At 37.9% G+C, this 23,390-nt stretch overlaps 1 protein-coding gene across 1 annotated transcript in view; it reads right to left on the bottom strand.

Moving 5' to 3' along the window:
- The window catches only part of itga9 (integrin, alpha 9), a 72,731-nt gene that overhangs the window by 3,858 nt on the left and 45,483 nt on the right, over positions 1-23,390 (bottom strand). The window contains exons 16-27 of the mRNA XM_038280148.1: positions 20,272-20,424; positions 18,464-18,540; positions 17,826-17,973; positions 12,887-12,973; positions 12,703-12,782; positions 10,955-11,038; positions 10,284-10,392; positions 10,072-10,179; positions 6,726-6,851; positions 6,502-6,621; positions 6,315-6,410; positions 276-395 (exon numbers count right to left, since the gene is read on the bottom strand). Coding sequence (XP_038136076.1) covers positions 276-395; positions 6,315-6,410; positions 6,502-6,621; positions 6,726-6,851; positions 10,072-10,179; positions 10,284-10,392; positions 10,955-11,038; positions 12,703-12,782; positions 12,887-12,973; positions 17,826-17,973; positions 18,464-18,540; positions 20,272-20,424 — 1,308 coding nt within the window. The remainder of the gene's footprint in view (positions 1-275; positions 396-6,314; positions 6,411-6,501; positions 6,622-6,725; positions 6,852-10,071; positions 10,180-10,283; positions 10,393-10,954; positions 11,039-12,702; positions 12,783-12,886; positions 12,974-17,825; positions 17,974-18,463; positions 18,541-20,271; positions 20,425-23,390) is intronic.

Raw genomic sequence — 23,390 nt, 5'->3', positions numbered from 1 at the left:
TGCCGTTTTCCCTTTAAATTCTTCTTTCATGCAAACAGTATGGTGTGAATTATTGTCCAGTCTGTGATTTGTCATTTTCATGGTTGTCAAAGGCCTTAAGAAAGCTTTGACCCCCACCTCATTTCCCCTACCTCCAGCTGCCTCTAGTCAACTGGATACCGTGCTGACATCTAACCAGAGTAAAACACATTGCTCCTGGCTGTCACACACACACTATTTATTAGCTTTCACACGCTATATGTTGAACAAAAATCACAATCTGTGTGTGTGATTACCTTCCAAAGTAGCACAGCCAACAGCAAAAAGATGAGAATTCCCACAAGGAGACTGATAGCGATGATCCAGCCTACGACGTAACCCCTTGGCTCCTGATTGTGGAGGGCCTCGAACACCAGCTGAAGCAAAAGATTTAGGGAGTCACAGTCAAATACAATACACATGCACCAAAGAATGCACATGAAGTCATGCACCAATGATGAAAAAGCATTGTGTAGAAAAAAAACAAAAAAACTCTCCGATCCAGGGCCTTGGCTTTTAGTTCAGGAGGAGCTACATGTAACTCAATTCAATTTCAATTCAATTCAGTTTATTTATATTGTGCTCATTTACAACACGTCAACTTAAGGCACTTTACTGCATCAGAGAGCATAAACATATTACAATCTAAATTAGCTTAGTTTGAAAATGAAGGTAAATGAATTCAACATAATCAACAATCGATATTAATCCCCAGGCCATACTTTATGGTGAAGGAAGTAGTAGAATGAAATTGGGGGTTCATGATGACCTTTGCATTTTACACCAGATGTTTGAAGCAGTGGCTGTTAACAAGGTTAATGTTCCCTGTTTTACAGTGATGTCAAAAGTACACACATTTGTTACTTAAGTCGAAGTATAGATACTGCTGTTTAAAAAGACTCTGGTAAAAGTTGAAGTATCAACTTGACCTCTTTACTCAAGTATAAAGCAACCTTAAAAAAAACAGCCAGATGTCACTATATGAATTGAAAGCTCAATTATTCGACTATTTCGAAAAATTCTTTGATATGGCCAAGGATGAGGGAGGTCTCGTTGGTCTCCGTCTCCACCTCCCAATATGCTCTCGCCTGTGTCCAACCTTTCAGACATTTCAACCATTTTTCTGAATCAGACATTGTAGCATAGCATAGACAATTCACGTTTGCAGTTTGAAGAACACCTGCTAGCTTCTGATGATTTCCTTTAGCTAACCAATGAGTGTTTGCGTTATATGACTCATCCAATTACACTAGTTTTCACTAGATGTGGATGGCGTCAACGATCTGCATTGGATGGCGCACATGACTTGAAATAAATATTTATAAACATAAAACCGAAGCCAAGAGTAACGAGTAACGTTTGTTTTAAAAATGTAAGGAATAACTCCAATTTTCGCCGATACCGATGCCAGAATTTTTGGCAGTATCAGAGACATTTCTGATACTGGTATTGGAATCGGAAAAATAAAATTCACACTGCTATTTAAGATCGATGAAAAATCAGATTGTAATAGACATAGCTGTAACAGAAGATATAAATAAATGGACAAAATAAAACACAACAATTCGTCCAAAAACTGAACCCTGAGGAAACCATGATTTTGTTGTTAAAATACTAGGAAGATACAGAGAAATTAAACAAATACTGTACTTAGTTATACTGTAGCCAATAAAACACTCTAGCATTAACTCTATATGCATCTTATTTTTTAGCATAAAGATTGTGATCTCTAGCTTAACCAGGCTGTCATTTCTATTTTGCTGTGAAAAATGTTTCATGCCAAGATTTGCAAAATATTCTGTCCATAAGAATTATTTGAATGTAGCATCTGCAGGTGCTTTTCAAACCACCAAATCTCAAACAAGTTATTAATTAAGAACTATGATAAGTAACATTGATTAGTCAAATAACAGGATATGGTTAAAAAGGGCTTCCAGACTCATCTTTTCTAACCAGTTACATTGAAAACAACTTTCATAATACTTTTTTCAACTATTTTTCTATTTGTTGCATCTTCCTTTAAATGTAAAGGTTTGAGCATTTAATAAATTAAGGTCCATCCATCTATTTTCCGTCACGCTTACCCCAAGCGAGGTTGCGAGGGGTGCTGTCTATAGGCGAGAGGCAGAGTCCACCCTGGACAGATCGAAAGTCCATTGCAGGGCAACACAGAAGCAACCAGGAAAACAACAATTCACACACACACTCACACCTAAGGGGACTTTAGAGACGCCACTTAACCTAACAGTCATGTTTTTGGACTGTGAGAGGAAGCAGGGGTACCCGGAGATAACCCACACATGCTAAGGAAGAACATGCAAACTCCATGCAGAAAGACCCTGGACCGAGAATCAAACCAGGAACCTTCTTGCTGCAAGACAGCAGTGCTACTCATTGCGGCAAAAACGTTTATTTGTATTTGGATATCTGGCAGCTTTTAAATATATATAAACTGTGTGGTAAATAGCAGCAATCTTAGCAAATTTCCCATGACAGGAATGAATGTTGTCTGCTAGACAATTAATCACTTACAGTAGTTTTTGTTTTTTTACCTAAAAAGATACTTTCTGGTTTGAAAGAGATTGAAATAGAGTGTGAATAGGTTTAGATCAATGATAAATGTGGTCATAATTTTAGAAATTATAGAAAATATTTTGAGCACCTGTAATGCTGTTACATTTATTTAAATTTGTAACTCAAATATGTTATTTTAGTGGTGTATGTATTTAATTCACCAAATGAAAATATACGTGTTTATACTTGTTTAAAATGACAGTAAGTCAGTTTCTGTTCTTTTTTTTCCTGATTTGAACTATGCTGCATTCTTATTTCTTTATCATTAGTTAAATAATGAATCACTAAAAAAATAGAGATAAATCTGCATAACGCTACATCTAAACCTAAAGTGGAAAACCACCTATTCTTAGGGTCATGAAGTTGTTGGATAATTACTAAATGTCTCTTAACAAATCCAAACAATACTTTCAGTTAAACATCATGTCCCCACACATTGCGGTTCAGCCTAAAAAGGAAGTACAGTTAAAGAAGAGACAGATGAACATGGATCTTAAAGTGAACAAAAACGTAGCATGAGTTGCCAAGTCTGTGTCAAAACAAAAACAAAACCAAAGTACAAGGAATGACAAATATTTCTACTGAATATTTTCCCACGTTAACATGACCCTCCCTTAATCCAGATTCCAAGAATTAAACTGCTATAATGCATAATAGAAGAGATGAAAGCTTTACTGGTCATTGGGCTTAAAACTAAACTTTTTTTGCAACTGAACTCAATTGCAAAACTGAGGTCAGTTGCAAAATGGTGACATATATTGGTGTTTTTTTGTTTTTTTTTTACAGTCCTTGATGTTGCATAAAATATGTTTTAGATTATATGGTTCATTTCAATATCATGATCAGAATAAATATATATTATAAATATATTATAATATATATATTTTATTTATGGTTTTAAAACCATGCACACACTAAACTAAGATGGCTCTCATTGAAAATATGACTGCTTTCATTACAATTTGCTATAACAAGAAGCCATTAACACCAGAGTGGAGGGATTCTAGTGGCCTATACAATCAATATAGATAATTTAACAGCATCTCAAGTGGATAAATGTCTGATGTTTGACTAGAGCTCTCTAAAAAAATTCTCAGTTTCGCAAAGCACCAGGGGAAATATACTTGCTAGTATGGTGTGGACGATATTGACCTCCTACAAATCAAAGCTGGATTGAGCTTATGTTCAAAAATTGATAACGACTCGTTTATGGTTCCATGAAATCAAGACAAAAAAAGACCAGTCTGCTCTAGTCCGACTGACTTTACACTGTACATTCTCATCTGAGTTCTTTAAATCATTTAGGGCTCTGACTAGAGGGTCTGTGAACTGATCACAAGAGTTTGGTGGCCTCTGAGTAAGATTATAAAACTGCACACATGCTGTTTAAACAAACTCAAATAAGAACGTTTTGTTTTTTAACATTTTTTTCCCCCTTCTGAGTTCTTACCATGGGAAAGTACACTGCTTATTTATATGCTTTATTGTTTTGGATTTAACTTCTTTTGTAATCTTCAGCTCTGTTTTTGGATCTTGGGAGTTTGTTTTTATAAGTTGCTTATTGTATCACTAAACATCTTTATTTCTGCTCCACCAGTGTCTCCCTTTTCGGCCTTTGGGTTCTTTACAACCACCAACCCTATTGGAACAGAGCTAAAACATCACGTCATTGAAAAAATCAAAACCAGAGGGCATCTTTCAAAACAGAAAAAGTATTTCCCCAGCTTTTTATGGAATTATGATATGTGGATTTAACAGAATCTCATTGGTGTTGCAAAAATGGGGTCTTCGTTGTGCTGAAAGCAGCAGAACATATAAAGACCACAAATCACTGTTTACTCTAGCCTGCTGCGATCCCAGGGGATAGAGTAAGAGTGTTTACCAAAGGCCAGGAGAGCAATGGTCGAGGGACAGAGCACACACACTAAGTGCTGAAAGAGCAGCGCGGTATGGATATATTAATAACAGCTCTAGATTTTCCAAGCACCATCATTGCTCAGGGTCAATGGGGTGGCAATCTAGTCAGCACCCCAATCTCTAAAGAGATCCCCTTATGAGCAGCCTGGGTCCTCAGGATAATTGTCAAATTTGATCTGCAGGTCCATTTAATCACTCAGCAAAATGCAGCAGGGGGAGGGGCTGTCCTTGTGTGCATCTAAAACAGCCAATTCAAATCTAAGTACGCAGTATAGCAGCTGGTTCTTGTTCTCATTTCCTTCATGTAGCTGATCCACAAAGGAGGCTTTTTGTGGTTTAGTGGAGCCTAATAGCAACCTGATTAACTCTCTATATAATGGTAATAATGCAGAGATATTCATTACTGAATACACATCAGCCAGAAAAACAGGGTTTAAAAAGGCAACTGTTTTAAACTCACATAAAAAGATGATTACTGTATATCACTAAAGATACTCCAACTGTGGTTCAATTAGAGCTGACCTTGGATTATCTTTAGTGAAATTAGGTATCAGTCATTCAGTCCTATCAAGCAAAAAGTACATTGGAGTTTCATAAAAACTGCAACCTTAAACTTAAAGGGATATCAGAACTATTTCTGCCAGCTTCAGAAGCAGAACATCAGAAACAGCTTTTTTGTCAAGCAAAGCAATTTGCTTTGGTGATAAGCTGCTGCATGCATTGAAGCAAACATACATAATGAATTTGGAACATATAATAAAAAAAAAAAAAAAAAAGTTGTATGCGTGTGCAAACAGCATCAAACCCAACCTAACCTTTTTAAGTCAGAAAACCCACGGCTATACTCAGTGACCAGAAAACTACTATTAGCAATTTAATCTCATGACAGAGTGTTCCTTTCAATTTTTCCTACTTGATATTTATTAAAAATTGTCAGTTCAAATTACTGTATGTATATATACAAAGATATATACATAAAGTCACTTGTAGACTGTTATACAGAGGCGGACTGACAGAAGCAAATCAGGCAGGGAATATTATAACACAAATTAAAACACACCAATTAACTAATCAAAATTAACATTCTACATTATCAATATATTTAAAGTTAATTGTATACAGTTTATCATCATGTCTGAAATTCAACTTATCCTAAAAGCACAATCAAAAAACTTATTAGAACACTGCTTTGTCTCATTTGGACACATAGAAATAAACAACATAGACTGTTGAGCAACGCAGCAAGGTTCCAACACAGCTTTATATCTAGTGCTATAAGACTGTTGGGGCTAAGACCCCAGGTCTCACCTTACATACCTTTCATCTTCATTCTCTATCAACTATGACAGCACTGAGTACTGGTTCAGATGGGGGGTTTAACATCTGTCTCTCTCTTCTGTGTGCAATACAAACAATTTTCTACTAAATTTACATTAATACTTCCAGTACTTTTGACATAATTTGCCTAGTCATTCATATCATACGAGTGTTAGAGATACTACTCTTAAACCAGTGACTTTATTGAAAAGATCATTAAGGATCTATTAGTAAGAATTTCAGTAATTTTTTTCCCTACAAAAAAGTACTGCAAGCTCTGAATATAATGCAATGTAGGACCATGGGGAAAAATACAAATGATCTTTAAACATGCACCTGACATAGAAATGTGACCCTAATGTTGTATGGCAAAGTTGCCTTTTACATATTTCGATGAGAAAGACATTTTTTTCTGTTAAATTAATTTAAGGCAAAAAACAAATATGATTTAAATCAGTGAGCAGAATGTTAGTTAACACAATACTTACAGAAATATCTTCTGGCAGCCCATTTGGCACCTCAATCGCTCTGTGATTTACTTGGATGTTGCCTCTGGTTACAAACTGGAGCACAGAGGAACTATCCTGCAGGTATTAAGGCAATACATTACAATTTTTCCCCCCTAATTTAAATACAATCAAGGTGAATCTAATGAGTAATTGAAGCATATCCTACTATTTGTAAAATTTCTGTGTTCAGTAGAAGTTTTATATCTATGTTCAAAGCTTCTTCTTTTAGCTGTGGACCCAGACTGCAGGAGATAGTCATACATGCCCTTCCAGGCCGATCACAATCCTGGGAAAAACACACACAGAGAAGTGGATGTAAGCAGTGAGAGAAATGTGTGATAGATAAAAAAAAAAGTCTGAGAAGTCAATATGTGGGTGCTGTCTGTTTACCAAGACTTTCCGCCCAGATTTGGTGAAAAATGCAAATATGGAGTGGAAGATATTTTCTTTTTCCTGGGGGATGGTGCACGGCGTCGGGTTCCTGTGAAAGGTGCAGTTCCCTCGACTATCTGACACCTTAAATCAATACATAATGAAAGAATTAAGTTATAATTATTATATAGCCAGGAACAATAGGGCTACCCTAAAGGAGACATTTTAGGTCATGTTTGAATGAACCTGACATAACAGGTGACAACCCAAAAAATAATGTAAAATTACAGGACCAAAGCTTTATTTCTCCACCTCTCTGCGGGGGCTTTTTTATTTACAGATATGTTCATTTTTACTGCATCACTTGATTTATGTTGGAAGTCATGGTGGATTAAATATTGAGCTGATCCCAACCTGCTGCAGCAGAGAACCCCTACTGTAAATACGTGGTTTATACCAACATCTTTCTTTCGCCTGTTGGTTAAAAAAAAGGCTCTAAAAACTCATCAGTCCAAGAAAAATAATCCCATGTGTTTTGGTCTATGCCTATTTTCTCTCAGGCAAGCTGTAGTCTGGCCTTCTGGAGAGCAAAGGTTTCCCTTTTGCACACCAACATGACAGTTTAACTGGTGCAACCTCTCTCTGATTGTGCAGGAATGCAGTCTTATATCACCAGGGAAAGACCCTGGTGGAAATCCTTTGACAAGGTTTTGATGTTTTTTTTTTTTCTTTAAGCTTCTCACAGTCTGCGGCTGGAATAAACTTATGCCGTGTACTAACTTATTCCAAAAAAGTAACAATACTTTATGCCTCCAATTTTCCCAAAAATAGCTTTTGAAGGATTTAGTTTTCATTGTTTGATTGTTGAAATAAATTTTAACTAGTCATAGGTCCAAATATCCAAGAAAAACTCCTATCTTAGACTCCTGTCTTACAGCATTCTTCTTCTACAATCATCTTTTACATGAATGTAAAACAAAAAAGTACAAATATTTTGCAAATTTAAGTGTGCCGTTTAACTTTTGATCATTATGTGCAGTTATTACTAAAGAAAATTTTAATAAATGCCAATAGACCCTGAAACAACAGAAGTACTCTAAGGCACAGGGGCAAGATGCTGAAATGCCAAAGCAAGAAGATAAATATCAGGAGGTGAGATTTCCTCTACTTCAGCCAGAACTGCCTGCTGGCTGAAGGATATCAATTTAAATCTGCAAAAGACGGGTTACAGAATCCTGTGCTTGGGTCATTTTTCTCATTTTTTTGTAAAGTGTTTAAACACCCTTTCATATGCTGAGAAGGAAAAATGCTTTAAATCTTCGACAGCACTACCCCAGATGCACTATATGCTTCAATGACCCAGCTAAGTCAATGCATGTATATTGTTTAGGATGTGAATTTAATCCAAAAAATTACAACACAGGACCTCTGTCTTCATTAAGGACAAATTCTACTGTTTATTGAGTCTCAAGGGCTTACAGGAAGTTCTCCTATGCAATAAACTGGCACTCCTCCTACACAGAGATCCCATATGGTGTGATTTAGAAGTATGTTTTACTGGACAACCTCCAGGAAGCCTTTTCCCATCCACACTCTCCTGTGACTCATCTGAAGCTATGGAGGTGAAATTCTCTCCCAGACTTCCTTATTATTCACCCTGCTATTTCTGAGCATGGCTGTGTCTCTGTACTGACATGGGCTCAAGCATAGATTCATATTCTGCTTTAATGGTGACACTAACTTAAGCCAATATTAAAAAATTAGGGCTATAGGAGCATAAAGAAAAATGGTGATCGATCGGTGCAAATGCAGTGCAAATACACAAAGTACTGCAAACAATAAGTACACTATCAGACAAAATGAATGTAATGGAAGAATGCTGCAAAGGAGCCATACTGCAACCATAAAAAATAGAGAGCAGCAAAGGGCAAACGCACTAAAAACACAAAACCCTCATTAAATACATACATGATGCTCATGCACAAAAACAAAAAACACTGCAAGGAAAAATATGGAAAGAGGCAAAAACAACTTCACATTAAGAAAAAGCTCAAAATCAGCTTTGCGTAGCAGAAGTGCTCCAGACCACTAGGTAAAGATGTTTATCAACTTATTAAGGGACAAGAACCTTAGTAAAGACATAAATGGGATGTTTAGAGAGATTATTGGTTAAGAAAGATTAAAAGGAAAACGTGCCTTTTCTTTCTTTTCTGCAAATGTCCTCCTGCGTACATTTTTACTAAGGGCCCAATCTAAGGACATTAACTTGAAGTAATATCCATGATCTGGTCCCATGTGAGTTGATGATTTTCTCCCGCTAGTGGTCTGGTCTGGACTGATTCTATTGTGTTACACTTTCTTCCCGTACCTTTTAAATCACAGCTGTTTTGTTACTGTAGCAATTCCCTTTGCATGTCTTTTGTGTGTTAGCATCATTTATGTGTTTGCAGCTTGTTCATGTATTTGCAGAATATTTCATTTGCATATGTTTTGTGTGCTTGATTGCCATATTTTCTGTGTTTGCAACATGTTTGCACTTTGCTGCTTTCTTTTTTCCGTGATTGCAGCCATTTACTGCATGTATTTTGTGTGTTAATATTTTTTTTGTTATGTGTTATATTTGACTTTGCAGTTCTCTTTGTATTTGTTGGGTATTTATGAATTTGTGGTGTATCTGCACCCCTTGTCCACTATATAAAACAAACCAAAAATAATGGAGTAACATTCATAGAACTTTAAATAATCTCTATCAACAGATTATATGTAAAGATATAAGCTATAAAACATAAATGTGTGACTGTGCAGTGAGTTGGGAGCTGGAATGTTTAAGCCTATAAGATATGGTTCCTGACTTGGGGTGGTACGAAGCAGTAGCCCACTCTGCAGGTCCCTGATCCTTTCAAGCTGGCTGATCCCATGAAAGTGATTCCAGATGGAGATGAGGAGGTGGGATATACCACCACCGTCTACACATGCACAGTAAATACAATTAACAGCTTGAGCTCCTCCATGATCTAGCTATATATTAAAGAAGCTATTCAAGGGTTAGGCAAACACCTTAACGCAGTGGGAGGATTGTGTTACTCTATCTAAATGAAAAATATAGTGTGACAAAATGGAAAGGTGGGCTCAGCAGCACCACCAACATTTTGGTTTCAAGCTCATGATCCCACCGTGCATAGTTTAAAGAAATGGGTCAAGGAAGAAAAAGGTAAACCTGTTACTCTCTCAAGGAAAAATTAACATAAAATATTAATTTCTGTAAATTAATATTTTAATTAAGTAAATACATAAAAATAATAAGATACATAAATACATACACACATACAAAATATATAAAATATGATTAGATGTTGGTACCCACTTGGGTTTCCAGCACGTGGAACATGTCTGGTCCTTTAGCAACAAGTCTGTTGGGTATTCTGATGTCCACAGTAGAGCCTGGCAGCCTACTGGGCCCCTTGTTTATGGCCTGGAACCATATTGCACAGAGACATAAAGAAAATAAAGTGAGAGGATTATACACAAGGGAAGATTTTTAAAATAGAAACTATACATTCTCTACACTTCAAGTACCTGGAAGGTCAAATTGAGAAGCTGAAAGTTGCACGTCATGTCATCCAACTGGACGAAACGGGAGGCATCTATGGAGTTTCCATATACAAAGGAGCCTGGGGTCACCACACTGCAACACAACCAGTGATCCATCATACAAAAGTTTTATGAACAAGTCACACATGCAAAGTTCACACTTCGGTTTGGTAGATATTTGTTTGGTGGTCAGACTTATTCTTTTTATACATTTTTTCTCAAGAAAATAGTTCATTAAACATTTGGATACCTTGGATGTTTCCAGACTATGTATAAAGCCTATTTAAAGAACTAAAACAAATCCCTGCTCTCCCCTTTTTCTGCAGTGTTTAGAGGGGTTTTCTTTAGCAACTGAAAAATGAGTCCAGATTTAGTCTCATGCTTCCATCATTAACCACAGCAGCCTTATCAGATGTTAAAGCTCTGACAAATATCAATTAACATCTCTCTCTTTCCTCTGTGAAGTAGAGCTATGATAAAGTATCAAAGATAATTCTTTTGGAGCTGATATCCTCCACAGGGAGAAAAACACTCCCTCTCTTCCTGCGAGGCCACAGATGGAGAACCAGACCACATGTGACTGAGATGTCTGTTAGACAGCTTTAAATCTGTAAACTGGTAACTGTAGCATCATGGCTAATCCTGTCGTTCCTTACCCAGTAATGGTGGTGTCGGTCTCATGGATCAGAGGGATGGACAGGTCTAAGCTGTTGTCGGAAAGTTTGTGCTCAGGGTTGGCACTAAAAAAAAAGCAGAGTAAAAAAATTGCAGTCAGAGTCTCAACTGTTGCAAAGGTTTCCTTAAATCACAGACTTTTCATACTTTTGAATACCAAGAGCTTCTGCTTTATTTATGTGAAATACTTAATAAATATAAAGCAGGGTATAATTCTAATGTGGAAGGAAAACACCACAGTTTTGTATTTTATTTTGAAAAAACTACAGGGTTTAAGTGTGCATAGATATCCAGCCCAACAGTTTACATACTCTTGTGTTGCGAGTCATTTGGTGTATCTCTATGCCAGCTTTGCAGATCCAAGGATATAGATTTCTAGATTTTTGTTCTTTATACAATATTTCAAATTCATATAAACTGGATTTAGAGTTACTGTCTAAAACTATGTTATACAGAAGAGCAAGTGAAGTTGAGTTATAAGAAACTGAATGGGTCATTCTCACATACAAATTAGGTATCATCTAAAGATAATAGACATATATCACCACTGATTTTGGTATTGCAATATAATGCAGCCCTAATTCTGAGGGATTTTTTGTTCATCAGCTGCGGTTCTCAGTCCTGTCCCTCAAGTTCTCTCAAGTACCACTGCCATGCCTGTTTTAAGTGTCTCCTTGTTACCACACACCTCAATTAAATGAATCAGCCATCTGCAGTACTTGATGGCTGGGGAAGAGTCTATGTAATAACATACAGAGAAGAGGTTCTTGAAGACCAGGATTGAGAACCACTGAGCTAGATGGTTAACCTCAACCCCAGCCTCAAAGCTTTTGCGGATATTAACAGGTTTTCTTCAAATTCATATGTTATCTTAGCATCAACTCTTCCCCACACCTTCATGCTGCCACTACTATATGCTTCCATGCATGCTGTGTGATATTCAGTTCGATTCAATTCAATTCAGTTTATTTCTATAGCGCCAATTCACAACACATGTCATCTCCAGGCACTTTACAGTTCACCAGATCAAATTGATTCAAAGTTTTCTATCTCAGCAAAACCAGTTGATCGCATCGACTCATTGACTCAAAGGCAATGAGCTTCCACAAGCTTACTTAGCCCCTTTAAATGGCTTCAGACAAACAAAAATGGGACTTCTTCCAACTTCCTTCTGTCCTGCCAGCAGATTCCACCACTTAAGCCCAGTGTGGCTACTCAATCATTGCCACAAAGCTCTGCCTCTTTGATTAATGCTCTTTTTCATTTTAGGAGGACAGCCATGTGTTTTTCTTGTTCTTCATTGTGTTATTTCTTTACTAATATTATCTAACAAACCTGCTATCCTCACAAAACTGTGTTTTTACAGAGGTCAAATTACATACAGCTGGACTTTATTTTCTATGTAGGTGACTTTTGAACTCAGTATTGGATTTTATTTTAGGGTATTGGACCAAAAGTTGGCCAAACACCTTCATATTATTATCTTTTCTAATGTTTATTTGCCTAAAAATGCTTCCTTTTTTTCAATCTTTCCAACTTTGCATCATCTGCACTATCACTCAAAATCCTGAATGAAATACATTTCTGACTGTAATGTAGGGCACAGAGAAAAAGTGTATGAGGTAAAAAAAAATGTAATAATCAACCAAGTGGTTAAGCATTTCAGAGAAAGAAGGCTTCAATTAGAAATTTTTACTAACGCTGGAAATTATGTTTAGTTTAGACATACCTTTTTGCTTGAACTAAGAACTGCAATGTGTCATTTCCTCCTGAAACCTGACTTGTGTCAAAGATGACTGCAAAATGGTACTGTAAAGAGAAGAGTCGGAACAATAATGAGCAGATTTCCTAAAATAAATCACACTTCCTCAACAAAAAATGCCATTAATTCTTAATTAAGAAGATCCGACTACCTTTGTTTGAGCTCTCATAAAGGGAAATCCCACACTGCATTTGAGGAAGTCTAGATCGACAAGTCCACAGGAAATACCCTTATCTTCCTGCAAAGAGAAAGACAGACAGAGAGTTGATGAGAGCAGACAAAGTGGAGACAGCGAGGGTGACATGCATCTAGATGAATGACAAGAAAAAGGAAGAACCAGGAGAAAAGAGGCAGACTACAACAAAAAGCGATCAGTTCTCATAAGGTCAGGGATAAAAATCACGCCGGCTTTGAAAGGCAGACAAAAAAAAAATTTCAATAGAAAACACTCAGGCGCAAATTCCTCTAAATATTTACAGTATGAACAGAGAAATTTGTGTTTTCAACTAAGGGAATAGGTTTGAGTTTTTTTGTAGAGCTCTAAATCGGGTTTAAACAAAGAATGTACAAAGCTATGATGGCACACATCTTAGCGGGTGGGTAATTGGACAACGGCCAGACTGTGTGTTTGGAAGCTTGTCTAAACAACATAGAGCTTTGCAGGCTGCGCTGTATAAACAGTGAGGGCTTGACCCCATGAGGAGTACGAATTCTTTTAGTGAGAGTTCAGTGAGAGGCTTTCAGCTGAGCTCATTCTCTGGGAGCAGAGATGCCTCACAACTGCAGAGGGTAAAAAAAGAAAAAAAGGGAGGCAGCACTTTTGAAATATCCAGTAAGAAGTTGGTGCAAGAGGTGATGATAGTCTCTGTTGACTTCCTGTTGATTTATCATCCACCTACCCCCTGTTCAGCAGATTCCCACTACCCACCCATACACAATTTATTGAGTCATCTTTAATACTGTAAGTAGCGCTCTACTTTACGGAGATCACAGTGAGCTGTGCCGACAGAGGCCAGTGGAGGGTCGGAGGTCTCCAAGGCTAGCTGGCAATGATGGAATTTCCTGTATTTCCTGTAACCCTGCATGCTGCTGTGGAAACAGTGCTGATCCCATGGTGATGGGCAGGATTGAGATAAGGAAAGTCAACCTATTTACCCATTATCCACCTGGCAAAGTCCTGACAGAAAGCAGATTGTGTTGACAAGTGGCACACTGTGACTCGGCAGTGACAGAGCAGACAAACTCTGTTTATTCAGCACTTCTTTACTTTCCTTTTCTGCTCTTTCTCACTGAGGGTTGGGACTGAAGAGGCAGGGCTACTAAACATCACCAGCTCTGTTTACGCTGCTCCAGAGTATGCATGGGGCATCTTTTACAGTGGGATGTTAGTGTGAAGGACAATTCAGGGGAGGCCTGTTTATCTCCATGATTTGCCTGTGTTCTAAAGTCTCCATTGATCAAAGTATTTTGACATTTGGCTTTGCTTAGGTTGGCCCAGTCCAAGCCAGAGTCATCACCCACTTAAAACTATTCGTTGTAGGTATGCAGATTAATGTTTTCATCGGCTTAACTATGAAAAATATCACATAATTTAGCCAAGAAAATCAATGATTTAAATATTCCTTGGCTTCCACTTTCCTCAATCACCTTCCAAACCTCTAATCGTTTAACCACAGCGTCATTATGCTCAAAATGTCAAAACAGTGCTGAAATGACACTGCTGTCTTACCGTTTCCTAACTCACCATGTATGCTGGTGCTATGACAAATGTGGGAATAAAGACAAGGAAATACAGCGGCTTTTCTAAAACATCTAGTCCTGTCACTTCTTGAAGTAGTCTCCAAAGGAATATTGAATGCTTCCTGGGTGTGTTCAGGTTTTGATGCAATTGAGAAGAAGTTAGATTTTTCAGTTTCGGCTCTGCCAATTAAGAAAAGGGATATGGAAGATAACCTTGTGGCACAAAACATCTGGTCTTCTTTATAAAAGGACAAAAATAAACTATTATTCATAAAAGATCTAAAGAAAAATAAACTCATATTTGAAGGAACAAGATGAGTAGGTTGAGGTACTGTGCTGTTTCTCAAACCATTTCTCAGGGACATCAGAAAATTAACTCAACTGATCCATACTGTAAATTTAAGGGGGACACGTGTCTAACTGGTTCATTGCTGAGTTGAGAAAAAGGCTCAGGAAGAGGGGGTCACAGCATCACCTCAGACTGGTTAAGTGGTAATTACTATACTGCTTAAAGCATATAGTAATAAATCTGCTGTGTGGCCTCTTTGTAATCCCTTCCTACTGTTCACTTCCTGTTTCCTTTGTGCAGCAGACCACCCTGAATTATCATCTTCCAAAGCAAAACGAGGCTCCGAGGCTGCCTAGTAAACTGACTCCAAATGTCAGATGGATTCATTAGATCTGCTGTGAAACTGAAACACACTCACTGTTTTTTTTTATATTTCCCTGCAGTGTGTATTCTATTTAAATTCAATTTCACCTTTGTTGGAGTCTTAAAACTCCACCTCAGGCTGTGTGGTTTGTGGAGGCGATGGTGTCCATTGCACTAGCAAAAAAACAGCTGAAGGATAAACGCGGGGTCCATTATTAAAAAGGAAAAGCCTTCCTGATGGAGGCAGACAAAGCGTGCCATCTGACCTGCCCTATCTCTGGGTTGTGAGTGGATCCTGGCGTGTGTTTGCTATGAGTGAGCACACAGATGCATGCAAAGGCAGAGGTGGATACTGTTAAATCCATCGACTCAGCTACTGTTGGGTGGACGTGGGCAGATATATCTTAAACAGTCAGTATGCTTAAACTATTAGAGGTTAAAGTATAAAAACAACATTTTCAATCACCCGTGTGCAATTCTACCCAAGAAAAAGCTCTTAAACACATTTTTAGACATAAATAATGTGGTAACTTGTGGGAACATAGGTTAGATCTGTTCTGCAATGTTCTCACGAGTGTAACTCATGTATTGTTGACTTGAGACGTCTGTGATGAATGAGTAACAGAGGTAAGTGTATAGCAGGTTGGTTAAAGAGGCTGCCCTCTGAGATGTGACAGCTGTTGCTGCCCTGCTGCAGCTGCCCTACTTCTAGTCCTTTCATCTTCATGTCTACCAATGCAGCTCTGGGGAATTAGATCCTAGGTCCTCACAAAATAACATCACCTTATTGGGCCTCATTATTCAGAATGCACTCCTCTAATCCTAAATTATCTTTGCAGAGATGCTGCATTTAAAATAATGCATAGCTCGTTTGTTTCCCTTGGGAATTGATGCAAGTAACAACTCTGCAAAACTGTGAAGTAAAATAAAATAATGTATACTTCTTTCTTTTAACAATAAAAATCTAAGTTAACTGCAGGTAGCCTCCTTTAATATGATAACCCATCAAGTCCAGTATTAATGAGAAAACTCAATAAAATGTTTACAAGACAAACATGGAAGAAAGTGCTTTGTAAATGTAATTTCTCGGAGTTATCCAATTCTGGCTGTCAGGACCTTCAAAGCCTTCACTGCTGGACTAAAATCAATCAGGAACACTAACCTACAGTCATAACCTAAACTTTCATTTTCTTCTATCCAACTGTATTCCTTTATTCCAAACAATCCTTTCTCTTACTTCTGTACCATTTCTCTTGGCTATGCTGCTTCAATTACAGATCTGACCACGGCCTTCAGAATCAGCAGTGCTGGCTGATGTTACCAGTATTAGTGGGGAATATCAATCAATCAGATTTCAGAATTGCTCAACAGGACCAGCTAGCGGGCCCGCCCCATGTCAGCATTTTCTGTCCTCTGATTAGTCTGTTTGACCATAATGTTTACAGCCAAGTTAAAGCATGCAACAATCTGCATTTTAGATTTTTAAAAGTTTTTCTGGCCTAAATGTCTAATACTAAATGGAAATGCTAAGATGGAGTGGAGTTAGAGTGCACAACCCATGTACCGGCTGTCGCAGGGCCTGCTGACCTTTGCAGAATGTCACTCCCCTCTCTTGATAACCCACTTTCCTGTCTACATACTTTCAAAAATAACAAAATAAAGGCCACTGGAGCCTAAAAATAGTCTTCCTGCACAAAGACAGAAGGATGGATTTTGTTTATGAATAATCAGACTCTCTGGTGAGTGTGATATATTATCTTCATGCTTTATGCACCATTTCATCTGATGATTAGATGCATATTGAATCTGAACGGCTACTGATGATGTAAATATGGTGGAACTGTGGTTATAGACTAGAGGATCGCTGTGTTCTTAACTGGACTTCTTGCTTAATTTACCTCTGTATTCAACCTCATGCTAATCTTCCTCTCGGTTATACCTATGCTTTATACATTTCATATTTTAATACCATTGGTGGTTTCTTTTACCAAGATAGCATGTGCATTCCCTTAGTGCCAGTTATTATACATTCAGTAAAAAAGGAGCATTTGGTAAGCTCTTGTTTCAGTTACAGCTACTGAATACAGGTGGCGGCAGTATTATGCTATGGGCCTTTGGTCAGCAGAAGGTCCTTTTGCTGATAACAATGGACAGTAAGATGGAAGGATAAAAATATAGAGCAACACACAGCATGAAAACCTCTGGAAGGTGCAGTAGATTTGAGACTGAGGCAAAGTTTAATTTTTGAACAGAAACATGGATCTAAATATAAAGCCAGCACTAAAATGAAATGTTATATGCATGTGTTAGAATGACCAAATCTAAGTCCAGATCTTTTTTAATTTCAGGATTTAAAGACAGACGGTCTATACAATCTGGCAAGGAAGAAAAGGCAAACATATCTGTACTCAAGATTTGCAAAGCTGGTAAAGAAGTGCTTTGCCTGCTGGTATTACAGCAGAAGTCCCACTAAGTATTGAACCTGTGTGGCTTACTGTAATACAGAGGCAATCCACAATCCAAAAACAAAACCCATAGAAAACCAATTTTTTCCCACTTCACATTTATGCACTACTTTTTATGAAATATATATAATAGACTTGAATACATTTGCAAGGCACCATACAACAAATTGATGTTTACTGAACATACATGCTAAACTGTAAATAAACAGTAAAATACTCAAAGTGCTACTGACCTTCTGCCAGAAGTTGATGTAGTAAACTTCCCTGGAGAAGTTGAAGTAGATGTTGGTGTCGTAGGCATCATCTCCAGCGTTGGAGATAGTCACGTTTAAGGAGACGTTTCGGACTGCGCCAAGAGCCAAATGTGGTCTGATATAGAGCCTGTTATGGATTTTAAAGAAAACAGCACAGAAAATAATCAATCATCAAGAAACATTTAACAGAGTTAGAGTAAATGCAGTTAGCTCTAGTTAGGCAGGTTGTTTTGGATTTTATTGGTTATCCTGTATTTATGTCAATCATTATAGCTGGTTATTGTTTTACTGTATGTTGCTGATTTTGACTTTAAAGGTATGGGATATATTTCAAAGGAGGATTTTTTACTCTATTTTAAGTCAAGACCATATGAATTGTGTGTAAAAACTTTGGAATAACAGGACAAATAGAAACAGGTTTTTCATGAAACACAGAAAGATTCAAAAATCTAAAAAAGGAACCTCCCTGTCTACGGAAAACATATGGATATTTTCCAGGCATGCGTCATGGTTCCCCTGCCCACACCCACAAGGCTTATTACATCAGTTTGGTGTCTCTGAACTGAAAAAGGAGACCCACAGAGTGAAGCTCAACTATAATGTAGAGACTTTTTTACCCGGACAGCAGGAGCCTCCCATGAAGCCTCAGGTCTGCAGCACAGTCATCTGACAGGCAGTTCTTCTCAAACCAGGTCTGAAGAGGAAATGCAAAGTAAGAGTTTAAATGACCTCACGCTGTTCATGCACAATACACAAGACTCAGTGCTCAGGCAGGGGGCAGTGTTGTGCTGTTGTTGGAGCCATTCAAAATATTATATTCCAAGAAAGCTAATCTGTTTCCTTGGTTTGATTTAGTCCCAGCTGGGTAAGTGCTATGAGGTTAAATCACAAGAGGAAAATAAAACCAATGGGTTTAGTTTCCTTTTGTTGAGTTTATTTCTGATAAATGGAATGAGAATATACTTAAAGGGTAAATCTTTTATCATTTTATTGCAAAAAAAAACAAAAACAAAAAACAGTGGAGCAGCAGATTTGGGAAAGCCTAGGGATGATTTGAAAGAAAATAAATCGGTCATTCAAGATGCAACTCAGATAAAAACCTTGAAGAAAAACAATGATAAGTAAATAAAAAAAATATATATATAATTCTAAACTGTGGTTGACTTATTCTCCACATGCCTACAGGGAACAATAACTGCAATGAAGCTACTGCTGAGTCCAGGGGGTGAGAGAATGAATGATATTTATTTGGGGGTCTTCAAAGACTTGAGCAGTAGAACAAAACAACAAGCAAACAAAACTTATGATGGCCAGATTAAAAACAAGCAAAACAAAATGCCTGAAAATACATTCTTTTAAAAAGAATTAGAAAAGAGTAGTAGTCAGGTCAGAGGAGAAAAGAGTTCTCTTAAAGGTGCAGTGTCCTCCACGCTTATCGACACCCCCTGGTCATTGTGCAAAAAGCTTGAAAATAAATGGCTCTTATAGTAGAATCTCATTCTAGAAATAGAGGCCCTTAATTTGAAAAAATCATGCAGTGGGAAAAATCCTCCACTGACAAATGATGAAGGTGGTTCCCTTCTTATTGGGATCCCTCAATGATTGATTTCTACAGCCCACGCCTCCAGTAAGACACCACTTATTCTACATAATACAGAAAGGCTTCATGATCATATGTCTCAACCTAACTTCTAGATCATCTAGAGTCCTGGTTTCTCTCTTATGATTTTTTTTCTCCTCATCTCACCCCACATGATTTCAATATATTTGTAGAGTGAGATGGAAAAGGGGAGCTTTTATAGGATGAATTATTTCTCTTTAGATTTGGACATATGGTTTTAATCCTGTTGAATGGGCTAAGTTATGAGCCATTAGTAGTTATTTTAGAAGTCATAATATTCGTTTTTAGTATGCCCTTGTATTTCAAAGAGTTAGTAAGGAAATGCAAAAGATTCTCAGGGCTCATGGGAGTGGAACTGGCCCAAAACATCACAGATCCTCAACAGTCATGGATCACTAATATACATTTTAATATATTTTGAAAAACATTTGGAAATGTAAATTTAAAAACTGATTTGAGAAAAAAAAACAGCTACTCTGGGTTTTAGTAAAACAGTTATTTCTTAGCATACAGTAGGTCCTTAGTACACAAATAAAGTTTGGACTTTGGAGATTATTTTAACTTGGGGAATATTCTACAGCAATAAAAAAATATATTCCTGTTTTTTTTTTTTCTTTTTTTACATTTTTACCAGGCGCACCAATAATTGTGAAGATTAAGCAAACTGACGGCTCATCTTACTGATAAATCGTGAGTATGAGACACAATAATTTACCTTAATCGTACCATCTGTGTGACCAATACCTTTAAACTTATCTTTCACACTATATGATCCTTGCTGTCAATTATGCTAAACTGCTGTACCTCATTCTTGACAGCAATCTTGTTTCCTTTCCTCCATCTCAGCACGGGGGTGAGCGCAGGCAGCTCCCGCTGCTGATGTCCCGTCATCACATGTTTCCCCAGGCTGTACGCCACCTCGAATGTAATAGCTGTGAATACATCCTTCACTTCTTTCTGCAGAGAACACAAACAACGAGATGATTGCAAAGAATCTGTCCCATTTTGGACAAAACAGACAGAAAAACTGCAAAAGCTGCATTTAACCTCAGAGAAGTAACAGTCATCTTGGTGATTAAAGTAATTTAATGTATTTTTCAAATTAACATGTGGTGCAAAAACAGAACACAGCAGATTTTTAGAAGATCACACAGTCTGGATATGATGTGATAATATCTCACGAGGCTCAACGCGGATCATGTGAAACTATTTAAACGGATGAGTGACACTTCTCTCTCAACAGTGGCCCCCTTTTTTTTTATTTGCATTTTTTTTTGCGTTTTACTTTTTGAACTTAATAAAAGCAGAACCTCTGCGAGTTCCAAGCAAAGTTGATCTTTTTTTAAACCTGCTGGCACTGCCTCTGGGAGATATCGCTTAACTTTGGCTGCTCCGACTGAGACCTCAACAATGATTGTTTGATTTGGCGCTGGGTTTGGAAATAATGCAGACAGAATGAAACAGGCAGCTTAATGTGATCAGATCTTTAATCTTCAATAGATGACAGAGCTGGATGACACACATGGGAAAAGCTGATGGTGATAAGGGATTTTATTCTGCTGCTTCTATCAAATCAACACTCCGCTCTTTGAAAGGAGGTAGATAGACAGTGCTTTGAAATGGCTATCTAAAAGTTGCAGGGAAAACACTAACCCTAACCTGTGTCTCTGAGCCTCACCAATGTCCAGCAGCACAGAACCAAGCCCTCAATGTCAATAAAAAGCTCTTCCTTTTGTCTTCCTCTTGCCATCAAAGCCAGCCGTTCTTTATCACCTACTCTTTTTTTTTGTCCTTTATCACAGTGGATCACACTGACCACCCACCCATCCTCTGCCCTCTGTTAGGTACAGGGTCAGTCTGGGCTTTAAGCACATGGGCACATTACTGGTGTCAAACACACCGAGTCCATCAACACTGGGAGCGTTATGACAGGAAGGAGCCAATGTTAGCGCAGGACATGAACAGACAAATTTCTGATTATTTGAAGTTCATTTGGGAAATGGTGCCAAACGCAGATAAGGACACAGCCTTGATTACTGCATAGCTATTAGTTGAGCTCTATCCATGTTTTTTTTTTACTCTTCAAATGGTTTGACTTCAGCAATCCAAAACCTGTTTAAAAAAAGATATTAAAGACCAGCCCTGGTAGGTTTACACCAACAACATCTCATGAGAAACTGCTGGAATTTGTCCAATCTGAGTGATTGCAAGGGGTAATTTAAATAAGGTAATTTAAATTAAGATATTATATGTTACCAAGCTTTGCACCTAAGCTGTCCTTTCTGACTGTAATATATGTCATAGATATTGAAAATGCAATACCTCCCTGCTGTGAGGACGGCAGACGGGTTCATCGGGGCTCCTCTTTCACCCATTAAAGACATTTCATTCCTTTGCTGCATGTCCGGTGCAATAATATCATCAGCGACCCCTCACAACCCCACCATGGACCTTTCTCCCTGCTGCCCTCTGGGAAGAGGCTTTGCAGCATCCGCTGCAGGGCCAGCGGGTTCTGCAGCAGCTTTTCCCCCGTTGCCATGTCTGACTGCTGAACTGTTGAAACTCTAATCTCTAAAAAAGCATATTTTTTTCATAATCCATTTAAGTAGAACACAACTGAATGTTCTACTGCATTTTGCACCATATTTATTTTTTTTATTTTGCACTACACTAAACCTTTCCACATCAATTCCCTTTGCACCAATGACTAACTGTTTTTTCTTTTCTCCTACACTGTCTACATTCTAAACACTGCTGCACTTTATAAATGGTAATGTTCATTTCACTGTTGCAAGCTGCTCATTCACTGATGAAAGCTGTGTGCATCAAAATTTCATCTCTTGCAAAAATCTCGTGTATGCAAGATGACAATTAAGTTTAAGTCTCTAAGTCTATAAGCTTGTTATAACTCTGACTATCTTATCCTTGGAGTTTCTTTTCATGGCTCTAAGTTATTTACAACAGATATGAAAGTTTTTAAGTCTGTAACTAATAGTTACTTTGCAAAGTTGTACTTTGAGTTTTACAATTAAATAATCAATATATACAAAATTAATCAAGTAATTAGTCCCAGGTTGCCACTGTTAGCAACTATTATGGAGAAAAATACAAAAATCATATTACTTGAGAACGGAATCCACAAACAATTCTAGGATGAAGGACTGATTGAGACATGAGACGTTCACGGTCCATCTGTCACAACTTCACGCCTCATTTGAAAGCACAGAAGCGCTGCTGTTCCAGCCGTATGTCGGCTACATCTCTCTGTAACATGACACAGTTATTTAGTGGTGGTACACTGTGTTAAATGCTGGCAACGCCTTCAGCCTCAGCGGTGATTAAAACAGGATGCTTGAAGTGGCCCTTGTCCTTTGTCCTCTGACTGAACTGACCTCCGGGGAGAGGACCACTTCAGTCCCCCTGCTTATCTCATAGATGCCACAGGGGACACAGTGGACAAAATGGCTAATAATAGAACAGAAAATCTAATCTAATTTTTTATCCACATAATCAGAATTTGACAGATAATCAATGAATGTAAACATTATAAATTATTTTCATGTTTCAAACAGGAAGCAATACTACAGGTAAACTGGGGCTCTCTCAGGATTAACCATGTGCATTTAAAGTACCGGGTCTGTTTGGTAACTTTTGTCCTGAGCTTTTAATATCCCTTGATCGGTGTTGCCAATTACCCCACCCAGAATTACACCTCTGCTAGGGTAATTTCCCCTCCTCCTGATCCTGCATTTATGGAACAGAGGAGTTCCTGAGCTGCAGCCGAGATGGAGAAACTGGCCAGTGTTTTCTGGCAGCTACAAATGACTTTATGAAAGGAACCCCAACAACTGCTCCTCACAGGCTGGTGAGGTTCAGCAAGAGCAGGGCTATTCAAGGGTTAACAGGCATTTACTGTGTTGAAT

The sequence above is a fragment of the Cyprinodon tularosa genome, unplaced genomic scaffold (assembly GCF_016077235.1).
Source record: "Cyprinodon tularosa strain WSP-4 unplaced genomic scaffold, ASM1607723v1 ctg157, whole genome shotgun sequence".
NCBI classification, from domain to species: Eukaryota; Metazoa; Chordata; class Actinopteri; order Cyprinodontiformes; family Cyprinodontidae; genus Cyprinodon; species Cyprinodon tularosa.
Note: the sequence above shows the minus strand (reverse complement) of the source record. Positions and strands in the feature narration are given on the sequence as shown.